General features: G+C 46.3%; 2 protein-coding genes across 3 annotated transcripts; both read left to right on the top strand.

Annotated features, from left to right (window-relative positions):
* Window positions 1-1,484: 1,484 nt before the first annotated feature.
* Window positions 1,485-8,003, top strand: LOC106568345 (arrestin domain-containing protein 3). 2 transcript variants are annotated; one of them, XM_014138614.2, is made up of 8 exons: window positions 1,485-2,006; window positions 4,979-5,060; window positions 5,303-5,450; window positions 5,552-5,654; window positions 5,759-6,015; window positions 6,225-6,369; window positions 6,503-6,657; window positions 6,809-8,003. In XM_014138614.2, exons 1-8 carry the CDS (start codon window positions 1,727-1,729, stop codon window positions 6,878-6,880), a joined length of 1,242 nt encoding a protein of 413 aa, XP_013994089.1. In that variant the 5' UTR covers window positions 1,485-1,726; the 3' UTR covers window positions 6,881-8,003. The 2 variants fall into 2 exon arrangements, with proteins under 2 accessions (XP_013994089.1, XP_045548155.1); XM_045692199.1 differs by lacking the exon at window positions 1,485-2,006 and adding an exon at window positions 4,299-4,371.
* A 16,788-nt stretch (window positions 8,004-24,791) lies between these two features.
* On the top strand, window positions 24,792-27,111 carry LOC100286508 (centrin 3). Its single transcript, NM_001146447.1, is given in 5 exon segments — window positions 24,792-24,888; window positions 25,493-25,628; window positions 25,737-25,851; window positions 26,121-26,312; window positions 26,468-27,111. Coding segments are annotated over 5 exon segments (507 nt in total). The 5' UTR covers window positions 24,792-24,868; the 3' UTR covers window positions 26,512-27,111.
* The last annotated feature ends 227 nt before the right edge of the window (window positions 27,112-27,338 follow it).

Raw genomic sequence — 27,338 nt, 5'->3', positions numbered from 1 at the left:
ATTTGGACCAAATGTTAAAAGTGAATGTGGAAGAGTGGCCATAAGGGTAGGAACACAGCAAAGGAAGGGTTGAAGGTCCATAATGTATCAACTCTTTAAGAATGAGACAAGTCCTTAAATCTCATTCCGTGGCCTCCAACTGCTCTTAAATGCAAGTAAAACAAAATGCATGCTCTTCAACCGATCACTGCCCGCACCTGCCCACCCGTCCAGCATCACTACTCTGGACGGTTCTGACTTAGAACATGTGGACAACTACAAATACCTATGTGTCTGGTTAGACTGTAAACTCTCCTTCCAGACTCACATAAAACATCTCCAATCCAAAATTAAATCTAGAATCAGCTTCCTATTTCGCAACAAAGCATCCTTCACTCATGTTGCCAAACATACCCTCGTAAAACTGACCATCCTACCAATCCTCGACTTCGGCAATGTCATTTACAAAATAGCCTCCAACACTCTACTCAACCAATTGGATGCAGTCTATCACAGTGCCATCCGTTTTGTCACCAAAGCCCCATATACTACCCACCAGTACGCTCTCATTGGCTGGCCCTCGCTTAATACTCGTCGTCAAACCCACTGGCTCCAGGTCATCTACAAGTCTCTGCTAGGTAAAGCCCCGCCTTATCTCAGCTCACTGGTCACCATAGCAGCACCCACCCGTAGCACGCGCTCCAGCAGGTATATCTCACTGGTCACCCCCAAAGCCAATTCTTCCTTTGGCCGCCTCTCCTTCCAGTCCTCTGCTGCCAATGACTGGAACGAACTGCAAAAATCTCTGAAGCTGGAGACTCATATCTCCCTCACTAGCTTTAAGCACCAGCTGTCAGAGCAGCTCACAGATCACTGCACCTGTACATAGCTCATCTGTAAATAGCCCATCCAATCTACCTCATCCCCATACTGTATTTATTTATTTATCTTGCTCCTTTGCACCCCAGTATCTCAACTTGCACGTTCATCTTCTGCACATCCTACCATTCCAGTGTGTAATTGCTATATTGTAATTACTTTGCCACCATAGCCTATTTATTGCACCTCCCTTATCTTACCTCATTTGCACATGCTGTATATAGACTTTTTCTACTGTATTATTGATTGTATGTTTGTTTATTCCATGTGTAACTCTGTGTTGTTGTATGTGTCGAACTGCTTTGCTTTATCGTGGCCAGGTCGCAGTTGCAAATGAGAACTTGTTCTCAACTAGCCTACCTGGTTAAATAAAGGTGAAATAAAATTTAAAAAAATAAAAATGCAACAGTTGTGGAAACTGTAGGCCAATCCCCAACACTGCTCGAAGGTCAGTTATGTTTTTCGGGTTTGCATTTGGGTTTTTGGATTTGGGAAGCTGATCCGAGATCTGTAGCCTATCTATATGAACTCAACTCAGCAACATGCGGAAGGATGAACGAATGCGTAATTGTACGCACATGCCCAATAAATGTATTATAGGAGGCTCCTTTAAGAGCGCTGAGACACGACGCAGCTGTTCATACTAGAAAGCGGAGGAGGAGACCATAGAAATGAACGCACTGGGAGGATGACAGCTTTTAGCCGCTGCTGTAACCCTGAACCTCTGACACCCATAAGAACCGTCAGCGAGAGGACCACTAACCCAGCCCGCAGGGCGCATCCTCTATCCCGAGCAAAAAGCGAGGGGCCGTGGGCGGAGGATTCCTTATGATTTCTCAGTTTTCATAGACGCTATTTTTCTAACACCATGGTGCTGGGCAAGGTGAAAACTTTAGCGGTCTACTTCGACTATCTGAACGACAACAACGTCCCCGTTTACTCCGGCGGGGATTCGGTCTCGGGGAGGGTGATAATCGAAGTCACCGGCGAGGTTCGCGTCAAAACGTTGAACATAACCGCCAGAGGCGTAGCCAAGGTGCGGTGGACCGAGTCCCGGAACGCCGGAGCCAACACTGCCTACACTCAGAATTACACCGAGGAGGTGGAATACTTAAACCATAGCGACACGTTAATAGGAGAGGAGAGAGGTAAGGGACAACCACATCATAATTACGCACTCATTCTCACAGAGATGTGCTGGCAAACTTGAAATAGGGTATATGGAAAGGCCTAGTTCCGGTTGTTCTGAATTTTCAGATTCCAGCTATGTTATGGAGCTCTGTCATTGCTAGTAATTATAGCCTACGCCATTTGTAGGTTACGTGACTGATGATGGGTTAAATTTGACATAAACTGCGTAACACACACATCACACATTCATTGGAACAAATTACAGTTCTTAGTCAGGTGGGATAGTGGTCCTGATGCGACAAAGGATAGGTTTTCCGCATCCAATTTAGGCTGTCTAATTAATAGGTCAGATCCGACATAAATATTTGCTCAATTGATGTCTTATTATGACACATATTACAATTATTGTAGATTCTACAGTAATTGTGTTTTATTCGAATTTAAGTTTGTAAAGCCTTCTCTGCGTTTTATTTAGCGAGTTAAGAAACCTCAAAATGTTGTGAAAATTTTACACGAGCGAGGGCTAATCTAACTGAAAGCGGTTAAAGTTATAATTTTTTTAGGTTTATTACTGCTTTTGTTTTATAATTTAATCAGTAACATTGTTAGCTGATGACAAGCTGAAGTTTACTCCCTTTGTTAGAAGCGGTTCAAACCTGATCACAAACTGGCTGAGGGAAGGGGGTGCGTGGGGGACACACCCCTTTCGTCTCTGATTGGTCTAAACTGCCATATGTGTCTAGGATGACGTCATTCCATCTGGGGAAATAACAATTGTAAAGCATGCAACTTTGTCTTCAACTTGCTGCTGTAACAGTTCCATTATGTACTGCACAACTAGCCTAACACATGCCACACATCTTTCATAAACTAACTGATGTGTTACATTTATTAATAGTAACTGTTAATGTATTATTGCATTGACGAAAGAGGGCGTTTACAGTAGTAGTGCCCATTACCTTACTAGGCTACTGAGGTTCAGTTTCAGTCAATAACAATTTTCATAATAGCTGGTCTAGTGGGACATGTAAAGTGATACATTTAGGATTTATTTAGCATTTTTACAGAGCATAACAACACCAAGTGATACACTTTCAATTTTTCCATTTAAAAGAAAAACAATCCCATAGTTAGTATACAGCGCAATAAAAATACACTCTTGACGTAACACAGCAATACAAACAAGTCCTGTCTCATATCTTATATTATAGTAAATGCACCTTTGCATGGGCGAATCAGGCACTTGTTGCCAGGGTAATGTGAGAGCTGAAGTCATATTTTATCGAACATTTTATCCATCACAATTTGACAACACCAAGACCTTCAGCAGAAGACTGGTTGCCTTTTCAGCAACATAACCTACCGGTGGCAACGCAACCTACCGGTGCCCTTTAGTTCAGATAACCTACCGGTGCCCTTTAGTTCAGATAACCTACCGGTGCCCTTTAGTTCAGATAACCTACCGGTGCCCTTTAGTTCAGATAACCTACCGGTGCCCTTTAGTTCAGATAACCTACCGGTGCCCTTTAGTTCAGATAACCTACCGGTGCCCTTTAGTTCAGATAACCTACCGGTGCCCTTTAGTTCAGATAACCTACCGGTGCCCTTTAGTTCAGATAACCTACCGGTGCCCTTTAGTTCAGAATAGCCTTTATGAAAACAGTGTTAATCAGTAGGGTAGGGTTCATTATGTAGCTGGCTGGTAAATGATGTCATGTATGTGCTGATAATCTGTTTACCTCAGGAAAGCTACATGGGGTGCAGGATTTTTATTTCCAGCACTAACTCACCTGATTGAACCAACAGTGTTCTAAATAGTGGACCATGAGTAGGTGACCCAGGTGTGTTAGTGCTGGGCTGGAACAAAAGCCGGTACACCCTGTAGCTCTCCAGGACCAGAGCCTACACTGATTTGATCTCCACTGTTGCTCAACCATAGTGTTTATTAGTTCATGATCTGTAAGTATTTGATGTTTTCCTTGTTTTGTTGCACTGTAATAACCTTGATTGTATTTGTGTGTTGATTGATTGAGGAATTTGTCAAATAAAATATGTTGTTGGCTTTTAATAAAGATGCATGAATGTACCTACTCTCGAGTCCCTCTTTATTTCTCTCAAATAGACAGACAGATCTGTCTGTCTGTCTGTCTGTCTGTCTGTCTGTCTGTCTGTCAAACTCCCTCCCTCTGTCTCTGACTATCACTCAATACCTAAATCTTTCTATCTCCCTCCCTTTTTCTTTCTCTCTCTCCTACCCTCCCTATCTCTCTGTTCATGTCTCTCTCTCTCTCAATTCTCCCATATTACAGAACACATGGCCATTCATAAAGGGGCTTGGTGGAGGGGCGGGACCAGGTTAGCTTTCCTCCAATGGCAAGCTAAGTATGTATGCATTGGAGTATCATGCTGAAAATCCGCTGCTCATTCTGGTTCATACCAGTCTGCTCCTGCTCTCCTCGCGCTGCCGGTGTGATTTAACAACACACACACGCACATACACAATGCTCTCAGCTGCAAAAGAGAACATACAAGACTGCTGAGGTGGCAGAAAATAGATGATCAGAGATTCACACATCAACGTATACAATAACATGTAGATAAAGGAAGTGAAAGGGGATGTATGTTTGCTCAGCCTGGGTGTGTCTTCAGGTCTCTGCTGTGCTCTGTAGTATCTGAAGTGTTCATGGATGAAATGTATTTGATGCGTTTATGACCTGACACAATGGGTAATATTCAAATGAAATACCATGACTGGGTTTTATGTGTTATAAAGCATTTATTATGTGTGAATTTGTGTGGTGTGTTATAAAAAACATTTAATGTCCTCTTATGTGTCGTCCAGCATTTACTACTGGGTTTATTATCTTGGTGTTGACTTGGAAGGAGGCACTTGAAAGCACAATGTGAAACAATGAAATGAAATGGTGGGTGTGTGTAGATTAGTGTGTGTCAGGTATGGTATTTGGAATCTTGTTTTCCTGTATTTCAGATGAGGACAGTCCAGAGGAGGCCCTCACTGTTCTCAACACAGGATTACACGAATTCGCCTTTAGCTTCCTGCTACCACAGATGTATGTAACACACCACACACAGACACACACAGCTATAACATAAAATCTGAACCCCAAATATGGAATCTTATCTAAAGATAGAAATGTAAAAAGTATAATCCTACAGACCTCTCTCCTCCTCTCTTCTCCTCCCCTCTTCTACTCTCCCCCTCTCTTTTCCTCTCCCCCTTTCTTTTCCCCTCCTCTTCTCCTCTCCCCCCACTCCCCCTCTTCTCCTCTTTCCTCCTCTCCCCCTCTCTCAGGCCCCTGGCCACGTCGTTTGAAGGGAAGCATGGCAGTGTGAGGTACTGGGTGAGAGCAGAGCTCTACAGACCATGGCTGCTGCCTGTCAGAGTCAAGAAAGAGTTCACTGTGTTTGAACACATCGATATCAACACACCGCGGCTGCTGGTGAGGATTGTGGAGTACACATCCACACACAAACACACATGCATGCACACACATCTCACGCACACACATGCTCACAGTTTATGTGAAATGTCTGTGTCTAGGCCCCTCAAGCTGGCACTAAGGACAAGACCTTATGTTGTTGGTTCTGTGCCTCGGGACCCATCTCACTCAGCGCCAAGATAGAGAGGAAGGGATACACGCCAGGTGAGTAACACACACACACACACACACACTGTCCCATTCCCCCCTCACATACCACCCCCATCTCACAGCCTCCTCCTCTCCTCTTTCCTCTCCTCCTCTTCTAGGTGAGTCCATCCAGATCTTTGCAGAGGTGGAGAACTGTTCGTCCAGGGTGGTGGTGCCCAAGGCAGCGCTGAGCCAGACCCAGACCTACTTCGCCAAGGGCAAGGCCAGGCAGCTCCAGCAGCAGATGGCAGCCCTGCGTGGGGACACCCTACCCCAGGGGAAGAGCCAGAGCTGGGATGGAAAACTCCTCCACATACCCCCGGTGTCCCCATCCATCCTGGACTGTCCACTCATCAGAGTGGAGTACACACTGGTGGTGAGAAATTATAATATAGTGTATAGTTTATATGGTAATACATGTATTAATATTGTAGAATGGTAAATAAGTGTTGTCAGTCAAATCGGCTCGCAAAATCGAACTGGTTTAGCAGGATCTTCACAGTCATGTACTGTAAAGGTTATCTTTATGGTATATCATTACTTGAGCTGTCAATAAGACAATATCTACCTCTCTGTCTCTCTCAGGTGTATGTGGACATCCCTGGGGGGTTGAACCTGTCTCTATCGTTGCCGTTGGTGATCGGGACCATCCCCCTCCACGCATTCCCCAATCGAACAAGCAGCATCAGCAGCTACTGTAGTAGCATCAGCTGGCCAGAGAGACCTGAGGGTACGACATACACCTGTGTGTGTGTGCGTGTACTGTGTGTTTGTGTACTGTGTGTGTGTGTTCGTACTGTGTATTGTTTGTGTGTTTATGTGTGTTCTCCCAAGTTAATCCTATGCTGTGTGTGTATTCACAGCTCCCCCTAGCTACAGTGACTTGGTGGTGACAGAGGAGCAGAGGTGGGGCTGTCTGGAGCGCTGTGACGGGTCAGTGGTCAACGAAGAGGACCAGGGAACACTGCGCGCTTACATCACAGAGTTCAGATACCAGCCCCCACCACTCTATTCTGAGGTACACACACCCCCCACTCATCCACGCTTACACACACACACACACACACACACACACACACACACACACACACACACACACACACACACACACACACACACACACATTATTGTAGGTCTAACTAGCCTACTCTTCCCCCTGTGTTCCTCAGGTTGACCCTAACCCAGAGCCGGGCTGTGGAGGTCAGGTGGTCAGGAGACCCGACCTCTGCCCCTCTCGCTGAGCACAACACTGACCTGCTCAGAGCAGACAGGCATCTACACCTACAGATGGATCCAACATGGCCGCTGCTATAGCCCCCTACTGGAGCCAGTCACCTACAGATGGATCCAACATGGCCGCCGCTATAGCCCCCTACTGGAGCCAGTCATCTACAGATGGATCCAACATGGCCGCCGCTATAACCCCCTACTGGAGCCAGCATTGCGTCTCATCCTTAGTTTCCTCGGGTACATAGATCAACAGATGCAGGGATGTCAGCTCTGATAGACACTCTGTGGAGAGGCCAGGAGACTCCTCAGTCTGACCAGCATCGCGGTTCTCTGCTGGTCAGAAAGAATAGATAGTCCTTAGACCCAGCTTCTGTTACATATGACCATTACGTGGCACATCTAAGACTAGAAAGGAGAGGAGAAGAAGAAAATAGATAATCCACTGTTGGACTGTTGGAAACAGTGGTCAGGATCTCCTCCAGCCTCAGATTGAATTTTGCACATGCCTCTCTCACTGTTTTTCTACTTAACTTCCATAGCTTTTCTTCCTCAACGGTCATATATGCTGAAAAATGTCCGTTGTCTTCTCACCACCATTACTGCTTAACTAGAAACAACACCGATCAGACTCTTTTAGATCAAAGTAAGTAAGAAACAAATGAAAGGAGATGTTTTTAGAGAGGTGTTAGTGTGTCTCGGGTTTCCTGAATGGGGAATGTGGTACATGGTGAAATGACTAGTGTGTGTTCAGACAGACACTGGTGTATCTGTGAAGCACTCACTCACACTCTCTGTCTTTCAGGTGTCTTTCCTCACTAAACCCTCCATAGATACAGTACCCTACTAAGCACATGTTTGATTGTAGTATGTGGACATATGACACAGAAAGAAGCTCTGTATTTACATAAGAGGCAAAGAAACAGCCAGATGTAAAATAAAATAAGAAAAAAATACATTTGAAATGTTTACAGGTCAATTGTCGTTCAAATTTGATCTTCACTTCCAAACAAAGTGCAATATATTTTTGTATTTGTCGTTTTTCTGTTTGTGTACGTGATGCCATTATAGCCATTACTGATCTGAATGCTATCATGATCTTCCTTTGTTTGAAATAAAGATGCCTTTTTGTAGAAACTGTGTAAACTGTGTAAGAATTAGTTCAGTGGATTAATAGCAGGGTCATGGGTCCCTCTTTCAATAGCAGGGTTATTGGTTAATAGTAGGGTTTGGAGTTACTGGGCCCGCTATCACATTGTACACTACAGCAGGGTTTGGAGAGAGCTGCCTGTTCCTTCTGCCTCTTGTGGATTCTATTTTCCCCCCTCTCCCTCTTTCCTCTCTTTCTCTCCTCCCTCTCTCCCTCTCTCGCTCTTTTTCCATTCCAATGCTGGAGAACCAGACAGGACAAGAGAGCATTGTATCCTCCAACACGCTCTGTCTCTCCTCCAACATGCTCTCTCTCTCCTCCAGCATGCTCTCTCTCTGTCTCTCCTCCAACACGCTCTCTCTCTGTCTCTCACCCCCTCCAAACACACACACACACACACACACACACGCACACACACAGAGAGAGCAGATATTGGCTAAAAGGCTCAAGTGAACTACTAACTCAGTTCATCTCTGTGGTCTGGACAGTGGACACAGTTGTGTGGACAGATTCAGATGTCATGATGTAGTATACTATGCTAATACTGTAATGGGCACTGCAGATAGAGTGACAAAGATCTTTGAAACGTGAGCTTGTGAACCGTTCCCAACCCCCCACACATAGGGAAAGGCCCTAGCGTGTCTATCTGAGCAAGGCCTGTCCCATTCTTTGCTAGAACTTCGTCACATCTTAGTCACCACCCTGACACGGAGAGAGAGAGAGAGCACTCGTGTTTTTCATTCGCATTAGCACGTTTCAAGCTCACTCCAGTGTCTGCTGGTTTTCGCTTCACCCTTGACAGTCTTCATTGAAAGGAAAAAAACTAAATCCTGTGTGGAATGAGTTTGATGCCCTGTTCTACAGGGTAGTACAGGGCTGCCCAACCCTCTTCCTGGAGATCTACCGTCCTTTGAGTTTTTAGTCCAACCGTAATTTAACACACCTGATTCTACTTATTAGCTGGTCAACAAGTCCTTAACTAGCTGAATCAGATATGCTAAATTAGGGTTGGACTGAAAACCTACAGGACAGTAGATCTCCAGGAAGAGGGTTGGGCAGCCCTGGTATAGTAGTTGTGGTCATATTGAGAAGTAGTGCGTCAGGAAGTCAGATATCTCTGCAACAGGAAAAAGGCGGTGTTTCCCCCCTGGGGTCTGTTCTCATGTCTCACACATACACACACACACACACACATACACATTCATGCCACACACACACACACACACATACATTCATGCTACACACACACACATACATTCATGCTACACACACACACACACACGCACGCACGCGCGCGCACGCACGCACGCACACACATACATTCATGCTGCGCACACACACACACACACACACACACACACACACACACATTCATGCTGCACACACACACACACACACACACACACATACATTCATGCTACACACACATCCCAACTGCTACTACCACACTCTTATTATGATTGCTAAACACTGCACAATTTAACCACTTGACCCCAATCTCCCCTTCCCCAAAACACGTGTAAATATTGGACTATAAATTCTACTGAGCCATTTACTTTATGTTCGCATTTTTATATTTTATTATTTCTTATTGTTGTTGCATTGTCGAGAACTAAACTGAAAGTAAGCATTTGGTTGGACTGTGTATACCATGGGTATCCCGTAAATATAACTAAACTAATGAAACTTGAAACTTGTTGTGTTTCAGATGTGGTGTGTTCAGAACAGACACACCGATATACAGTATGTGTCAGGAAATATATATACACACACACACACACACACACACACACACACACACACACACACACACACACACACACACACACACACGATGAAAGGTCACTTGAGTACAGTTTTGGCTGATGCTCTACAGGAGCAGCTTCTGTGCCATAGATAAACACAAACCGGTTTGGACTGGCTGGAGAGACACAGTCAGAAATGCAACCTAGTACATGTTTGTGTGTGTGTGTTGTGTAAGTGTTTGTATATCCTAACACAGATATTTGAAGTCCTGGAATATGTTCTCAGGGGAGAACATGCTCTGGGCTATATGCCTCTCACTGTAGCACACATGCCCCCCACCCGCCCCCCATGTTACCTTATGACCCAGGTTGTGAGTGTGCGAGTTTGTGTGTGGGTGTGTGGTGACCCAGGGCAGTGAAAAAATACTCTGGGCACAGTCTGTACTTGTCTGAGGGCATAGGAGAGAGAGACATAATTTAATTAGACTGTTATTAGATAACAACATACCACATTGGACAGCAGATTATATAACAATCCCACAGAAGCACGCACCCAATTCATTTCTAAATCATCCCCCAAAAAACTAACCTGATAAATGAATAGGAAGTCAACATGGAGAAGAATAAAGTAGTCTCTAGACACTGATCTAAGAGCAGTTTTGCAATTCCTCCTATAATGGTTTTCATCAAGGTTAGCTGATCCTAGATCTGCGTTTAATGCCAAGTTAGAGCCTGTTGCAGACACGCAGTAAGGCAAAAACATTTTTTACAGTTGTTGATAAGGTCAATAATAGAACATGGAATCTCACAGAGAGACTGGAACTCAGATAAATTCAGATAAAGAGAGAGAGTTCTTGCGTGAGTTGTTTGAATGTAGGGTCATTCCACGAAATGAGTGCCTTTTGCATCCCTTTGACATTTTCTGTAAAATTTGTGCAGCAATATTGGGTTTTAAAAGCCTTATCAGGTATGAAGGTAAGACCCAGATGCAGACAACGTTGAATTCACAATGGTTTAATAATCCAACAGGGGCAGGCAATAGACAGGTCAAGGCGGGCAGGGGTCAGTAAACCAGAGGTGGGGCAACGGTACCAGACGGCAAGCAGGCTCAGCGTCAGGGTAGGCAGAGGTCAATAATCCAAAGGTGGGGCAAAGGTACAGGTCGGCAGGCAGGGTCAGGGTCAGGGGCAGGCAGAGTGGTCAGGCAGGCGGGCTCAGACTTAGGACAGGCAAGGGTCAAAGCCAGGAGGGTGAGAAAAAGAGAGACTGGGAAAAGCAGGAGCTGAGACACAAAAACGCTGGTTGACTTGACAAACGAGATGAACAAGCAACAGACAAACAGAGAACACAGGTATAAATACACAGGGGATAATGCGGAAGATGGGTGACACCTGGAGGGGGGTGGAGACAATCACAAAGATAGGTGAAACAGATCAGGGTGTGACAGTACCACCCCCCTCTAGGGGCGCCACCTGGTGTCCTACCTGGGCGCATACCTGGTTGACTGGGGTGCCGGCGGTGGAAGCCGGCGATGAGGGGAGGCTGATATCCCAAGGAACACTCAAAGGGAGAGACCCGTGGCAGAGCAAGGAAGGGTGTTGCGAGCGTACTCAACCCATACCGGTTGCTGACTCCAGGTGGTAGATTTGGTGGAGACTAGGCAGCGAAGAGTCGTCTCTAAGTCCTGGTTGGTTCGCGCTGACTGGCCGTTGGACTGGGGGTGGAATCCAGAGAACACGCTGGCCGACGACCCAATGAGCGTGTAGAACGCCTTCCAGAACCGGGACGAGAACTGCGGACCTCGGTCGGAGACTATGACAACTGGGAGTCCGTGGATCCAGAAGACGTGCTGCACCATAAGCTAGGCCATCTTCTTGGCTGAGGGTAGTTTGGGGAGGGGAATGAAGTGGGCGGCTTTGAAAAACTGTTTGACCACAGTCAGGATGGCAGTGTTGCCCTCAGATGGGGGGAGACCCATGACGAAATCCAGGGATATATGAGACCAGGGACGGTGAGGGACAGGCAGTGGTTGGAGAAGACCAGCCAGAGCTTGCCGAGGAGTCTTGTTCTGTGTATAGACTGTGCAGGCGGCGACAAATGTGGCAACATCTGGAACCATACTAGGCCACCAAAAGCGTTGTCGCACGAAGGCCAGGGTCCGACGAGAGCCCGGGTGACAGGCTCTCGTTGGTCAATCACCACCTTCTGTAGACACCTGAAACCCCACCTCTTTAAGGAATACCTGGGTTAGGATATAGTAATCCTTCTACCCCCCCCCCCAAAAAAACATATATAGATGTACTATTGTAAAGTGGTTGTTCCACTGGATATCATAAGGTGAATGCACCAATTTGTAAGTCGCTCTGGATAAGAGCGTCTGCTAAATGACGTAAATGTAAAAAAAATGTAAATGTAAGGAGGAATGGGAGGAATGGGTCCACTCCAGGACTGCGGAGTGGACAGCGTCAGGCACAAACATCCAGTTATCTGGAACACAGTGGCCCCCTGGAGCGTCTCGAAGGCCAAGGAAATGAGTGGTAGTGGATAACGGTTCTTCACAGTAATGTCATTGAGTCCTCAATAGTCAATGCACGGGCGCAGGGTCTCGTCCTTTTTCTCCACGAAGAAGCAACCTGCGCCAGCGGGATGGATAAATCCTGTAGCTAAGGAGTCCCCAATGTAGGTCTCCATAGCCTTGGACTCTAGTCCCGACAAAGAGTACAGATGTCCCTGGTGTCCCTGGTGCTAGGAAGAAGGTCAATCCCGCAGTCATAGGGGCAGTGTGGCGGAGGGGAAGTGGTACTCCGCAGGAATGGCGGAGAGGTCCGGAGCAACTTCCGAGCCTCCAGGAAGATGTCCCGGGGCAGGTTGCGCAAACTTCAGACAATGGGCGTGGCAGAATGGACTAAAGCCCATGATAGCACCCGTAGATCAGTTGATGAGGGGATTGTGTCGCTGGAGCCATTAGAATCCCAAAACCACAGGAATCTGGGGGACATAATGAGCAGGAATTGAATGGTCTCGCTGTGATTCCCTGACACACGTAGATTGATGGGAGTGGTGTTATGGGTGACCCAACATATAGAACGCCCGTCCAGCACTCTAACATCCATGGGAATGGAGAGGGGCTGAGTGGGGATGTTCAGCTCGGAAGCCAGTGTGGCGTCCAAAAAGCACTCATCGGCCCCAGAGTCAATGAGGACCCTAGAGATTTGGACTGGTTTCCCCAAAGCAGAATGGCATGAAAAGGGGTGTGAGTAAGGGAAGCAGAAAAGTTCCCCATATGGCCCACCAGAGTACTGGCTCCTACCGGTGAGCCTGGTCTTTTACCAGGCAAGAGGACACAAAATGACCATAACTCCCACAATACAGACAGCTCCTTGTGTTGATCCTGTGTTGCAGTTCCACTGGTGACAGCCCAGCTCTGTTTAGTTGCGTAGGCTTGGGAAATAGTGCCTCGGCCATCTTCGGTGACTGTCGAGGAATGTCGGGAAAACTCGAGTGCTCTCGGCAACGGGACCGTCGGAGACTTCGGGGATGACTCAGAGGCGAGGTGGAATCCCTGGACGTGTGAGTGAAATCGAATTTCCTCTCCATCCATCGTTCCCGCAATCGCCCATCGATGCAGATGGTCAAAGCGATGAGGGAGTCAAGATCCGTGGGTAACTCCTGAACAGCAAACTCGTCCTTAACCTCCTCCGAGACGCCGTGCAGGAACATGTCGAACAGTGCTTCCTGGTTCCATGCACTCTCTGCTGCCAACGTGCGGAAATCTACCGCATAGTCGGCCACTCTGCGGGCATCTCTCCCGGAGAACGGAGCATCAAAAACCTTCCTCACCTTTCCCATGAACCCCTCCAGACTCAATCACATGGCCGGCTGTTGTTCCCATACGGCGGTAGCCAAAGTGAGAGCCCTCCCAAACATCAGCATGATGAGATAGGCTATCTTGGAGCGATCCGAGGGGAAGAAGGAGGGCTGAAGCTCAAAGATGAGGGCACACTGAGCTAAAAACGGCCGACAGTGTCACGCCCTGACCTGAGAGAGATGTTTTATTTCTCTATTTTGTTAGGTCAGGGTGTGGGGTGGGCATTCTATGTGATGTATTTCTTTGTTTTGGCCGAGTATGGTTCCTTATCAGAGGCAGCTGTCTATCGTTGTCTCTGATTGGGAATCATACTTAGGCAGCCCTTTCTCCCTTCTTCAGTGTGGGATCTTGTTTTTGTACAGCTCAGTAAAGCCTGCAGAACGTGACATTCATTTTTTCCTTTGTTTGTTGTTTTGATTTAGTGTTCTGAGTTAATAAAATATTAATCATGAGCACTCACCACGCTGCACCTTGGTCTCCTCACTACGACGATCATCACAGAAGATTCCACCACAATAAGACCAAGCAGCGTGGTATGGACCAGTGGACATGGGAGAAGATTCTGGATGGGAAAGGACCCTGGAGTCAGGCTGGGGAGTATCGCCGTCCGAGGGAGGAGATTGAGGCAGCGAGAGAGGAGCGGCGATATTACGAGGCACTATACCAACCATGAAGCAAGCACGAGAGGCAGCCCCCAAAACATGTTGGGGAGATTGGCAGAGTCAGGGTGGTGACCTGAGCCAACTCCCCGTGCTTACCGTGGGGAGCGAGTGACTGAGCAAGCACCGTGTTATGCGGTGATGCGCACGGTGTCGCAGTGCGCATCTGCTCAGCCCGGCGTGCTCTGTGCCAGCGCCCGCATTTGCAGGGCTAGAGTTACCTTCAGCCAGGAAGGGTGGTGCCAGCTCAGCGGCCCCTCAGTTCGCCTCCTCAGTCCAGGATATCCTGCACCGGGTCCGCGCACTGTTTCGCCAGTCCGCATTCACAGCGAGCCGTGCGCCTGTGCCAGCGCCCTGCATTTGCCGGGCAAAAGTAAGCATCCAGCCAGGACGGTGCCAGCTCTCCACGCTCGAGACCTCCAGTGCGCCTCCACGGCCCAGTTATCCTGTGCCTGTCACCCCCTCTGAGCCTCCAGTCTCAGTCCACCTGTGCCTGCACTGGCCTGCGGTACAGAACCTCCGGCGATGATCTACGGTTCGGTTCCTCCTCCGGTCCGATGGCACAAAAGTGGAGGGATCAGTGGGCGGAGTGGGGGCTACGCCCGGAACCGGAGCCGCCACCATGGGTAGATGCCCACCTGGACCCTCCCCTATAGGTTCAGGTTTGCAGCCGGGAGTCCGCACCTTTGGGGGGGTGGGGGGTGGTACTGTCACACCCTGACCTGAAAGAGACGTTTTATTTCTCTATTTTGTTAGGTCAGGGTGTGGGGTGGGCATTCTATGTGATGTATTTCTTTGTTTTGGCCGAGTATGGTTCCTAATCAGAGGCAGCTTTCTATCGTTGTCTCTGATTGGGAATCATACTTAGGCAGCCCTTTCTCCCTCCTTCAGTGTGGGATCTTGTTTTTGTACAGCTCAGTAAAGCCTGCAGAACGTGACGTTCATTTTTTCCTTTGTTTGTTGTTTTGATTTAGTGTTCTGAGTTAATAAAATATTAATCATGAGCACTCACCACGCTGCACCTTGGTCTCCTCACTACAACGATCATCACAGACAGGTGCTCGGCTCTCCATTAAAGTGTTCCAGGGGAGGTAAACAGGGCTCCCGGGAAGGTGGAGTGGCCGGTGGGGCGGCGTTGCTAACCGCCGAGTTACTGAGGGGCGGTGGGGTTACCACTGTGTCAGGCTGCCCCATAGACAACCCGCAAAATTGCTCCAGCAGAATGTCCAACGCCCATCATGGCGCTCAGCCAACGTTTGGACCCCCTTCATAAGACCACGAAGCAATTCCTCGTACCTACCAATGGAGGCTCTTTGGGAGGAGATTGCGTTGTGCAGCTGGCCCGGGTCTGCTGAGTCAGTCATGGCCAGTTCGTACTACCAGGTATGAAGGTAAGACCCAGACCTGGAGGGGGGTGGAGACAATCACAAAGACAGGTGAAACAGATCAGGGTGTGACAAGCCTGTTATATTCAATGAAGTGCCCTTTAATATGGACCACATGGAGAATTCAGTAAATCAGATTTTTAATATGAATAAAGACGTTTCGACATTTCCTTGCACTATCTGTTACTTCCAGGAAGATTTTAGCCCACTTAACCCCAACATTTCTCCAAATTTTCACCTTCATTATAAAGCCCTAGCTATTGTGTTGCTTAGATAGTCATTTCTAAAGATTATTATTTATTTAATGTGATTAGTGATTCATTTTAAGGTAAAAAAAAACCTGTCACTCATTTTCAAGTCAATCCTCTTATGTGAACTGAACTCTCATTTTAATATGGTGAAACTATTCCTTTTTAGAATTGTTTATTTTTAAAGAAACATTGAACAACTAATAGTCATAATGTAGACATAGTGCAGACTTCCGGGTTTGGAGCGAGTAGTCGTGCTGCACTTCGCTCCGCAGGTAATATTATATTTCATTACATTACAACGGTTTTATTTGTTTGATCTGAGCAATTTTTAGCTAGCTACATAGCTGTCTTTGTATCAAAGATAATTGTGTAGTTTAGAGTAATTATCGAGGTTAGCTTGCCAGCTATTTTCGTCCGCCGCGACGCCATTCTCCAAACTTAGTCAACACTGCTAGCTAGCCAACTTCTACCGACTAGCAGCACTGTAGAAACTAATACATTACAACGGAACGATTTGATTAGTGTAGTGTTAGCTAGCTACATAGTTGTCTTCGCTGTCTTTGTATCTAAGATAATTGTGTAGTTTTAGAGTAATTATCGAGGTTAGCTAGCCAGCTATTTTCGTCCGCCGCGACGCCGTTCTCCAAACTTAGTCAACACACCTAGTCAACATCAAACCCACTGCTAGCTAGCCAACTTCTACCGACTAGCAGCACTGTAGAAACTAATACATTACAACGGAACGATTTGATTAGTGTAGTGTTAGCTAGCTACATAGTTGTCTTTGTCATAGTTTGATAATTGTGTAGTTTAGAGTAATTATCGAGGTTAGCTAGCCAGCTATTTTCGTCCCCCGCGACGCCATTTTCCAAACCTAGCCAACTTTTATCGACGAGCAGCATTGTAGAAACTAAATACATTACAAAGGAACGTCTTGATTAGTGTTATGTTAGCTAGCTACATAGTTGCCTTTGTATCATGATAAAGGTGCAGTACTGAAACTATCGAGGTTACCTAGCCAGCTTCATAGTTTGATAATTGTGTAGTTTAGAGTAATTATCGAGGTTAGCTAGCCAGCTATTTTCGTCCACCGCGACGCCATTTTCCAAACCTAGCCAACTTTTATCGACGAGCAGCATTGTAGAAACTAAATACATTACAAAGGAACGTCTTGATTAGTGTTATGATAGCTAGCTACATAGTTGCCTTTGTATCATGATAAAGGTGCAGTACTGAAACTATCGAGGTTACCTAGCCAGCTACACTTTCAAACAAAGTCAACAACGCAGCCACTGCTAGCTAGCCTACTTCACCAGCCAGCAGTACTGTATCATTTTAGTCATTTTAGTCAATAAGATTTTTGCAACGTAAGCTTAACTTTCTGAACATTCGAGACGTGTAGTCCACTTGTCATTCCAATCTCCTTTGCATTAGCGTGGCCTCTTTTGTAGCCTGTCAACTATGTGTCTATCTATCCCTGTTCTCTCCCCTCTGCACAGGCCATACAAACGCTTCACACCGCGTGGCCGCTGCCACTCTAACCTGGTGGTCCCAGCGCGCACGACCCACGTGGAGTTCCAGGTCTCCGGCAGCCTCTGGAACTGCCGGTCTGCGGCCAACAAGTCAGAGTTCATCTCAGCCTATGCTACCCTCCAGTCCCTCGACTTCTTGGCGCTGACGGAAACATGGATTACCACAGATAACACTGCTACTCCTACTGCTCTCTCCTCGTCTGACCACGTGTTCTCGCATACCCCGAGAGCATCTGGACAGCGGGGTGGTGGCACTGGAATCCTCATCTCTCCCAAGTGGACATTCTCTCTTTCTCCCCTGACCCTCCTCCTTTGAATTCCATGCTGTCACAGTTACCAGCCCTTTCAAGCTTAACATCCTTTTCATTTATCGCCCTCCAGGTTCCCTTGGAGAGTTCATCAATGAGCTTGACGCCTTGATAAGTTCCTTTCCTGAGGATGGCTCACCTCTCACAGTTCTGGGTGACTTTAACCTCCCCACGTCTACCTTTGACTCATTCCTCTCTGCCTCCTTCTTTCCACTCCTCTCCTCTTTTGACCTCACCCTCTCACCTTCCCCCCCTACTCACAAGGCAGGCAATACGCTTGACCTCATCTTTACTAGATGCTGTTCTTCCACTAATCTCATTGCAACTCCCCTCCAAGTCTCCGACCACTACCTTGTATCCTTTTCCCTCTTGCTCTCCTCCAAGACTTCTCACTCTGCCCCTACTCGGATGGTATTGCGCCGTCGCAACCTTCGCCTCTCTCTCTCCCGCTACTCTCTCCTCTTCCATCCTATCATCTCTTCTCTCTGCTCAAACCTTCTCCAACCTATCTCCTGATTCTGCCTCCTCAACCCTCCTCTCCTCCCTTTCTGCATCCTTTGACTCTCTATGTCCTCTATCCTCCAGGCCGGCTCGGCCCTCCCATCCTGCTCCGTGGCTCGACGACTCATTGCGAGCTCACAGAACAGGGCTCCGGGCAGCCGAGCGGAAATGGAGGAAAACTCGCCTCCCTGCGGACCTGGCATCCTTTCACTCCCTCCTCTCTACATTTTCCTCTTCTGTTTCTGCTGCTAAAACCACTTTCTACCACTCTAAATTCCAAGCATCTGCCTCTAACCCTAGGAAGCTCTTTGCCACCTTCTCCTCCCTCCTGAATCCTCCCCCCCTCCCCCATCCCTCTCTGCGGATGACTTTGTCAACCATTTTGAAAAGAAGGTTGACGACATCCGCTCCTCGTTTGTTAAGTCAAACGACACCGCTGGTCCACTTTCTACCACTGGTCCTGCTCACATTGCCCTACCCTATGCTTTGACCTCTTTCTCCCCTCTCTCTCCAGATGAAATCTTGTGACTTGTGACGGCCGGCCGCCCAACAACCTGCCCGCTTGACCCTATCCCCTCCTCTCTCCTCCAGACCATTTCCAGAGACCTTCTCCCTTACCTCACCTTGTTCATCAACTCATCCTTGACCACTGGATACGTCCCTTCCGTCCTCAAGAGAGCGAGAGTTGCACCCCTTCTCAAAAAACCTACACTCGATCCCTCCGATGTCAACAACTACAGACCAGTTTCCCTTCTTTCTTTTCTCTCCAAAACTCTTGAGCGTGCCGTCCTTGGCCAGCTCTCTTGCTATCTCTCTCAGAATGACCTTCTCGATCCAAATCAGTCAGGCTTCAAGACTGGTCATTCAACTGAGACTGCTCTTCTCTGTGTCACGGAGGCTCTCCGCACTGCTAAAGCTAACTCTCTCTCCTCTGCTCTCATCCTAGACCTATTTGCTGCCTTTGATACTGTGAACCACCAGATCCTCCTCTCCACCCTCTCCGAGTTGGGCATCTCCGGTGCGGCCCACGCTTGGATTGCGTCCTACCTGACAGGTCGCTCCTACCAGGTGGCATGGCGAGAATCTGTCTCCGCACCACGTGCTCTCACCACTGGTGTCCCCCAGGGCTCTGTTCTAGGCCCTCTCCTATTCTCGCTATACACCAAGTCACTTGGCTCTGTCATATCCTCACATGGTCTCTCCTATCATTGCTATGCAGACGACACACAATTCATCTTCTCCTTTCCCCCGTCTGATAACCAGGTGGCGAATCGCATCTCTGCATGTCTGGCAGACATATCATTGTGGATGACGGATCACCAACTCAAGCTGAACCTCGGCAAGACGGAGCTGCTTTTCCTCCCGGAGAAAGGACTGCCCGTTCCATGATCTCGCCATCACGGTTGACAACTCCATTGTGTCCTCCTCCCAGAGTGCTAAGAACCTTGGCGTGACCCTGGACAACACCCTGTCATTCTCCACTAACATCAAGGCGGTGACCCGATCCTGTAGGTTCATGCTCTACAACATTCGCAGAGTACAACCCTGTCTCACACAGGAAGCGGCGCAGGTCCTAATCCAGGCACTTGTCTTCTCCCGTCTGGATTACTGCAACTCGCTGTTGGCTGGGCTCCCTGCCTGTGCCATTAAACCCCTACAACTCATCCAGAACGCCGCAGCCCGTCTGGTGTTCAACCTTCCCAAGTTCTCTCACGTCACCCCGCTCCTCCGCTCTCTCCACTGGTTTCCAGTTGAAGCTCGCATCCGCTACAAGACCATGGTGCTTGCCTATCGAGCCGTGAGGGGAACGGCACCTCCGTACCTTCAGGCTCTGATCAGTCCCTACACCCAAACGAGGGCATTGCGCTCATCCACCTCTGGCCTGCTGGCCCCCCTACCTCTGAGGAAGCACAGTTCCCGCTCAGCCCAGTCAAAACTGTTCGCTGCTCTGGCACACCTATGGTGGAACAAGCTCCCTCACGACGCCAGGACAGCGGAGTCAATCACCACCTTCCAGAGACACCTGAAACCCCACCTCTTTAACCTCTCTGGGCCTACGCAACAGCCAGTGTAATCCCGTGGCGCGATATTCAAATACCTTAGAAATGCTATTACTTCAATTTCTCAAACATATGACTATTTTACACCATTTTAAAGACAAGACTCTCGTTAATCTAACCACACTGTCCGATTTCAAAAAGGCTTTACAATGAAATCAAAACATTAGATTATGTCAGCAGAGTACCCAGACAGAAATAATCAGACACCCATTTTTCAAGCTAGCATATAATGTCACATAAACCCAAACCACAGCTAAATGCAGCACTAACCTTTGATGATCTTCATCAGATGACAATCCTAGGACATTATGTTATACAATACATGCATGTTTTGTTCAATCAAGTTCATATTTATATCAAAAACCAGCTTTTTACATTAGCATGTGACGTTCAGAACTAGCATACCCCCCGCAAACTTCCGGTGAATTTACTAAATTACTCACGATAAACGTTCACAAAAAACACAACAATTATTTTAAGAATTATAGATACAGAACTCCTTTATGCACTCGCTATGTCCGATTTTAAAATAGCTTTTCGGTGAAAGCACATTTTGCAATATTCTGAGTAGATAGCCCGGCATCACAGGGCTAGCTATTTAGACACCCACCAAGTTTAGCCCTCACCAAAGTCAGATTTACTATAATAAAAATGTTATTACCTTTGCTGTTCTTCGTCAGAATGCACTCCCAGGACTTCTACTTCAATAACAAATGTTGGTTTGGTTCAAAATAATCCATAGTTATATCCAAATAGCGGCGTTTTGTTCGTGCGTTCAAGACACTATCCGAAAGGGTAAAGAAGGGTGACGCGCCCGACGCGTTTCGTGACAGAAAAATTCTAAATATTCCATTACCGTACTTCGAAGCATGTCAACCGCTGTTTAAAACAAATTTTTATGCCATTTTTCTCGTAAAAAAGCGATAATATTCCAACCGGGAAACCGTGTTTTACTACAAAGAGAGAGAAAATAAAAACATGGGGTCGCCTCGTGCACGCGCCTCAATCTCATTGTCCTCTGATAGACCACTTACCAAAGGCGCTAATGTTTTTCAGCCAGGGGCTGCAATGACATCATTCAGCTTTTTCCCGGGTTCTGAGAGCCTATGGGAGCCGTAGGAAGTGTCACATTACAGCAAAGATCCTAAGTTTTCAATAAAAAGGGTCAAGAAGCCCAAGGAATGGTCAGAGAGGGCACTTCCTGTACAGAATCTTCTCAGGTTTTTGCCTGCCATATGAGTTCTGTTATACTCACAGACACCATTCAAACAGTTTTAGAAACTTTAGGGTGTTTTCTATCCAAAGCCAATAATTATATGCATATTCTAGTTTCTGGGCAGTAGTAATAACCAGATTAAATCGGGTACGTTTTTTATCCGGCTGTGCAAATACTGCCCCCTACCCTCAACAGGTTTTAAGGAATACCTGGGATAGGATAAAGTAATCCTTCTACCCCCCCCTAAAAGATTTAGATGCACTATTGTAAAGTGGTTGTTCCACTGGATATCATAAGGTGAATGCACCAATTTGTAAGTCGCTCTGGATAAGAGCGTCTGCTAAATGACTTAAATGTAAAAGCAGATGGGCTGGTTCTACTATTTTTCATTACATTTACATTTTACACACACTCTTATCCAGAGTGACTTACAGTAGTGAATGCATACATTTCATACAATTTCATACATTGTTTTTCTGTGCTGGCCCCCCGTGGGAATCAAACCCACAACCCTGGTGTTCCAAACACCATGCTCTACCAACTGAGCTACATAACACATAAAGTAGATAGACAGGCTAGAAATGTTTCAACAATTTAACTTTTTTTGGTGAAGCTTGCATTCAATTGCCCCTCTATGTTGCACACAAAAAGCTTCCATTCTCCCTGTCATAAGGAGATATATGGCTAATTTAAGATGAAATTATCAACCCTGTTACGGTCAACCCTGTTACTTTATTTGGCACTTAAGGTAATTACTATAGAAGTATTTTATTTGTTTTGCTCTTGAGATGGGAAAATGTGGAACATGTGCTCTTTATGAAAGAATGTAAAAATGTTGTGAAATCGAACTGAATTGGTGGAAAGACCCTGTAGCTCAATTGAGAATTTTACACTGAGATAAAAGTGAAACAAAATCTACACTTTCCTGATATGGCCTAGTAGTCTACTACGATTGTTACATAATTACCAATACTGGCCTCTACTACTACTACGACGACTACTATTACTATGACTACTACTGCATTTTATATTTGACATTTTAGTCATTTAGCAGACACTCTTATCCAGAGCGACTTACATTCATCTTGAGATAGCTAGGTGGGACAACCACATATCACAGGCATAGAAAGCACATTTTCCTCAATAACGTAGCTATCAGTAGAGTCAGATCTAGAAGGGGGGGGGGTCGAGGTGAGGAGGAAGATTATTTAAGATAATGTTTGAAGTGGTAGGGTTTCAGATTTTTTCGGAAGATGGGCAGGGACTCTGCTGTCCTAGCTTCAGGGGGAAGCTGGGTCCACCTTTGGGGTGCCAGTGTAACCGATGTGAAATGGCTAGTTAGTTAGCGGTGGTGCGCGCTAATAGCATTTCAATCAGTGACGTCACTCGCTCTGAGACTTGAAGTAGGGTTTCCCCTTGCGTTGCAAGGGCCGCGGCTTTTGTGGCGCGATGGGTAACGATGCTTCGTTGGGTGTCAGTTGTTGATGTGTGCCAGGGTCCCTGGTTCGAGCCCGGGTTGGGGCGAAGAGAGGGACGGAACCTACACTGTTACATTGGTGCCGTGACCCGGATCATTGGTTGCTGTGGAAAAGGGGGGTGAGTGTAACCGATGTGAAATGGCTAGTTAGTTAGCGGTGGTGTGCGCTAATAGCGTTTCAATCAGTGACGTCACTCGCTCTGAGACTTGAAGTAGGGTTTCTCCTTGCGTTGCAAGGGCCGTGGCTTTTGTGGCGCGATGGGTAACGATGCTTCGTGGGGTGTCAGTTGTTGATGTGTGCAAGGGTCCCTGGTTCGAGCCCGGGTTGGGGCGAAGAGAGGGACGGAACCTACACTGTTACACCAGGACAGAGAAGAGCTTGGACTGGGCTGAGTGGGAGCTGCCCTCCCATAGGGGTGGGAGGTCTAAGAGACCCGAGGTGACAGAACGGAGTGCTCGGGTTGGGGTGTAGGGTTTTAGCATAGCCTGAAGGTAGGGAGGGGCAGTTCATCTTGCTGTTCCGTAGTTAAGCACCCTGGTTTATAGTAGTGGATGCGTGCTTCAACTGGAAGCCAGTGGAGTGTGTGGAGGAGCGGGGTGACATGAGAGAACTTGGGAAGGTTGAAAACCAGGTGGGCTGCAGTGTTCTGGATAAATTGCAGAGGTTTGATGGCACAAGTGAAGAGCCCAGCCAACAGCAAGTTGCAGTAGTCCAGACAGGAGAGGACAAGAGCCTGGATTAGGACCTGCGCCGCTTCCTGTGTGAGGTAGAGTTGTACGCTAAGGATGTTGTAGAGCATGAACCTGCAGCAGTGGGTCACTGTTTTGATGTTTGCAGAGAACGACAGGGTATTGTTCAGGGTCACACCAAGGTTCTTTGCACTCTGGGAGGGTGACACTGTGGAGTTGTCAACCATGATGGAGAGGTCTACTACTACTACTACTACTACCACTACCACTACTACTACTACTACTACTACTTACCGTTATCCAGAGTGATATATTTTGATATATTCTAAATATATGTCTCTGCTGTTATCAACATTTGATTATATTTCAAACAAAAAAAATTAAGTTCTCATGCAATGGGCAAAGGGTGGTACATGTCTTCCATAGCTATCATCAAATATGCAGACTTTTGCTAATGAAGATCAAGTTTGTATACTGATCCTGATTAACTGATTTCACATAGAAAGGATTTCTTCTTTTTTTTAACCTTTATTTAACTAGGCAAGTCACTTAAGAACAAATTCTTATTTACAATGACTGCCTAACGGAACAGCGGGTCAACTGCCTTGTTCAGGGGCAGATTGACATATTTTTATCTTGTCAGCACGGGATTCAATCCAGCAACATTTCAGGTTACTGGCCTAACGCTCTAACCACTATGATACCCGAGGCGTCACCTGTTGTCTTGTCATCGCAAACGTGAACAGCCGGTAACCAGCACAAGATAGCTCACGTGTAGGTCTACCAGTCCCTCTTGCTTCACTTGGGTCTAAAGACTGTGAAACAGATCTCATGCATGAGTATTTTCCATCACTGGTCTCTGCCTCGCTTGTCAATATGGACATGCATCACCCTCTACTGGGCAGAGAGTGTAACAAGCACTTCGGGACGTCTTTTCGGGAGGAAAATGTGCAGCACCGCGATATTTCATTTGTCCAATCAAAAGTGACTTTGTAGCGGAGCAATGATGTAGCAACCAATGGGAATCAACGAAACACGCGCGGATTAACGGATTTGCTACAAGGTGGTTTGTTGTGATTTTGGAAGCTATTGTGTGCCTGTTACCGGTTCACGTTTAGTCGGATTCGCTTGACATTTTAGGTCTACATAGCACAACTTCAATGATGAGTCTGTCTTTAAGGTATTTTGTTTATTATTCGAGCACAGTATTTAAACGATTGGATTACTACCTAGCAAGAACTGTGAAACAAACTAGCACCAACCAGCGAGATTCCTTGTTGCCAATGGTGGCGAGTTAGCGAGCATATCTAGCTAGCGTTATATTTTTTTGATAGTTAGCTAGCTATTGTTAGCTGGTAACCAACTGTGTTGCTCAACCTTAGCACCTGACAGTGTAATATGTGTATGTAGTCGCAATGAAGTATTTCCAAATCAAATCACATTTTATTTGTCACATGTGCCGAATACAACAGTTGTAGACCTACAGTGAAATGCTTACTTACAAACCATTAACCAACAATGCTTTAAGAAGTTTTATAGTTTTAAGTAAATTTTAAAAAATAAAAGTAACAAATAATTAAACAGCAGCAGTAAAATAACAATAGCGAGGCTATATACACTACAGGGGGTACCGATACAGAGTCAATGTGCGGGTGCACCGGTTAGTCGAGATAATTGAGGTAATATGTACATGTGATTAAGTGATTCATCGACTAACTCATCGTGTCTATAGTCAACCTATGCTATTTCTTTGTTTTGACACAACACCTGACACTGATGTTCAGGACTGAGCTGGCAGTGGATAAAACCAAGCGGAAGAAGAGGAGAGAGCTGACTGAGGAGCAAAAGCTTGAAATCAAAGAGGCATTTGAGCTGTTCGACACAGACAAAGACAAAGAGATAGACTACCATGAACTCAAGGTAAACGTCTACCTACAACCTTGTAAAATTACTAGTATTCTGGTGTCCCTCTGCTGTCTAATATGACAGTATAAGTATCATACATAACTCTTCCGCTCTCACCCAAAGGTGGCAATGAGAGCTCTGGGTTTTGAGGTGAAGAAAGTGGATGTGCTGAAGATACTAAAAGATTACAACAGAGAGGGCAATGGCAAAATAACTTTTGATGACTTTAATGAAGTCGGTAAGTTCCTGCTGTGTTTAATTTCATGTTGTATAATTACACACAATTGGAATAGTTCCATGCCTAATATTAGTGTACATTCCTTTTGTTGGTGTGTGTGCCTTTATTAATGCTGCACACTTTCTACTCCTCCTGTATTCCCCCTCACAACCCCTGATTGGACAAAATATGATATGTAGAGCAGACATGCTTCGCTGTACTGTAAGGGATCATGTCAACTCAATTCACTGCATTTAACCCTGTGTGTTTATCCATGTTATTTGTCTCAGTGACAGACCGTATGCTACAGCGCGACCCTAAGGAGGAGATCCTGAAGGCCTTTAAGCTGTTTGATGATGACGACTCCGGGAGGATCAGCATGAGGAACCTGAGACGTGTGGCCAGAGAGCTTGGAGAGAGCATCACAGATGAGGAGCTGCGCAGCATGATCGATGAGTTCGATACAGACGGAGATGGAGAGAGTGAGTACACACAGGGAGCAGACACGGCATACATGCGCGCACACACACTCACTCGCTAACACGCACTCGCACACATTCAGCTGAATAACCATCAATTTAAAATGTTAAAGTGACGTTCAGCGTTCAAAACAAAGTTTTCTCTCTCTTTCTCCCAGTCAACCAGGAGGAGTTTGTTTCCATAATGACTGGAGACTCCTGATTAGGGAGCAGCTGCTTTGGGGGCTTGGCTAGGAGGCTGAGGCTGTAGATTCACTGTGGGATGGATGGGTCCCCCAGGTCACTGAGGAACTGCTGGAGAGGTTACCTTGTCTCCTTTCCTTCATCTAAACTGACTTAAAAGATCTGGCCAGTTGAAGGAGAGGAGGTAAGGAAGCCACTGTAGACTATTTGGACTCATCATCTGGCCCAGTAGCACTGCTTTAGCTCTTGTCTTTGTTGAAACATGTTTTTTTTTAAGTCTGATCCAACTACAACCGTATATAGTGTATGTTCTTTTATTTTTAGGACAGTTATTTCAAATGCAAATGGTATTCCCAAAAAAATGAATATTTGCTTGCTGTGACTTATGTTTGTTCCCTACAGAAAACTGTAGAGGTTATATTACAGGTCATCTCTCTGAAACATTCCAGGTAAACTTCAGTTTTCAATAGTATTTTTGGATGGTGGTTTAAACAGCAAATACAAACAGGTTATACGCTCCCACATTTTGTAGTTTAATAGACCATTTTATTTGATTATTACCTTGTTTCTTTGTTATTTATTTTACATAATAAACCAAATTGACTGACGTCTGCTCTTAACCTCTGTTATGGTTTGTAATCTCTTGACAAAATGGGTGCAGAGTTCAGACTTCACACTGATGCAACAGGTTGGTCTATCTGGCAATATGTGATTGTCTGCTGTTATGACTTTTAATCACTAGAGAGAGGTGTTGTATATCTCAAACACTGCATTGGACAAGAGAATGAATTGACTTACCATACACACACACTGCTGTTGAGTGAGGCAAGAACCCCTATAACATAA

Source organism: Salmo salar, chromosome ssa01 (assembly GCF_905237065.1).
Source record: "Salmo salar chromosome ssa01, Ssal_v3.1, whole genome shotgun sequence".
Classification (NCBI taxonomy): domain Eukaryota; kingdom Metazoa; phylum Chordata; class Actinopteri; order Salmoniformes; family Salmonidae; genus Salmo; species Salmo salar.
The sequence above is the reverse complement of the archived record's forward strand: the minus strand, read 5'-3'. Positions and strand labels throughout refer to the sequence as shown.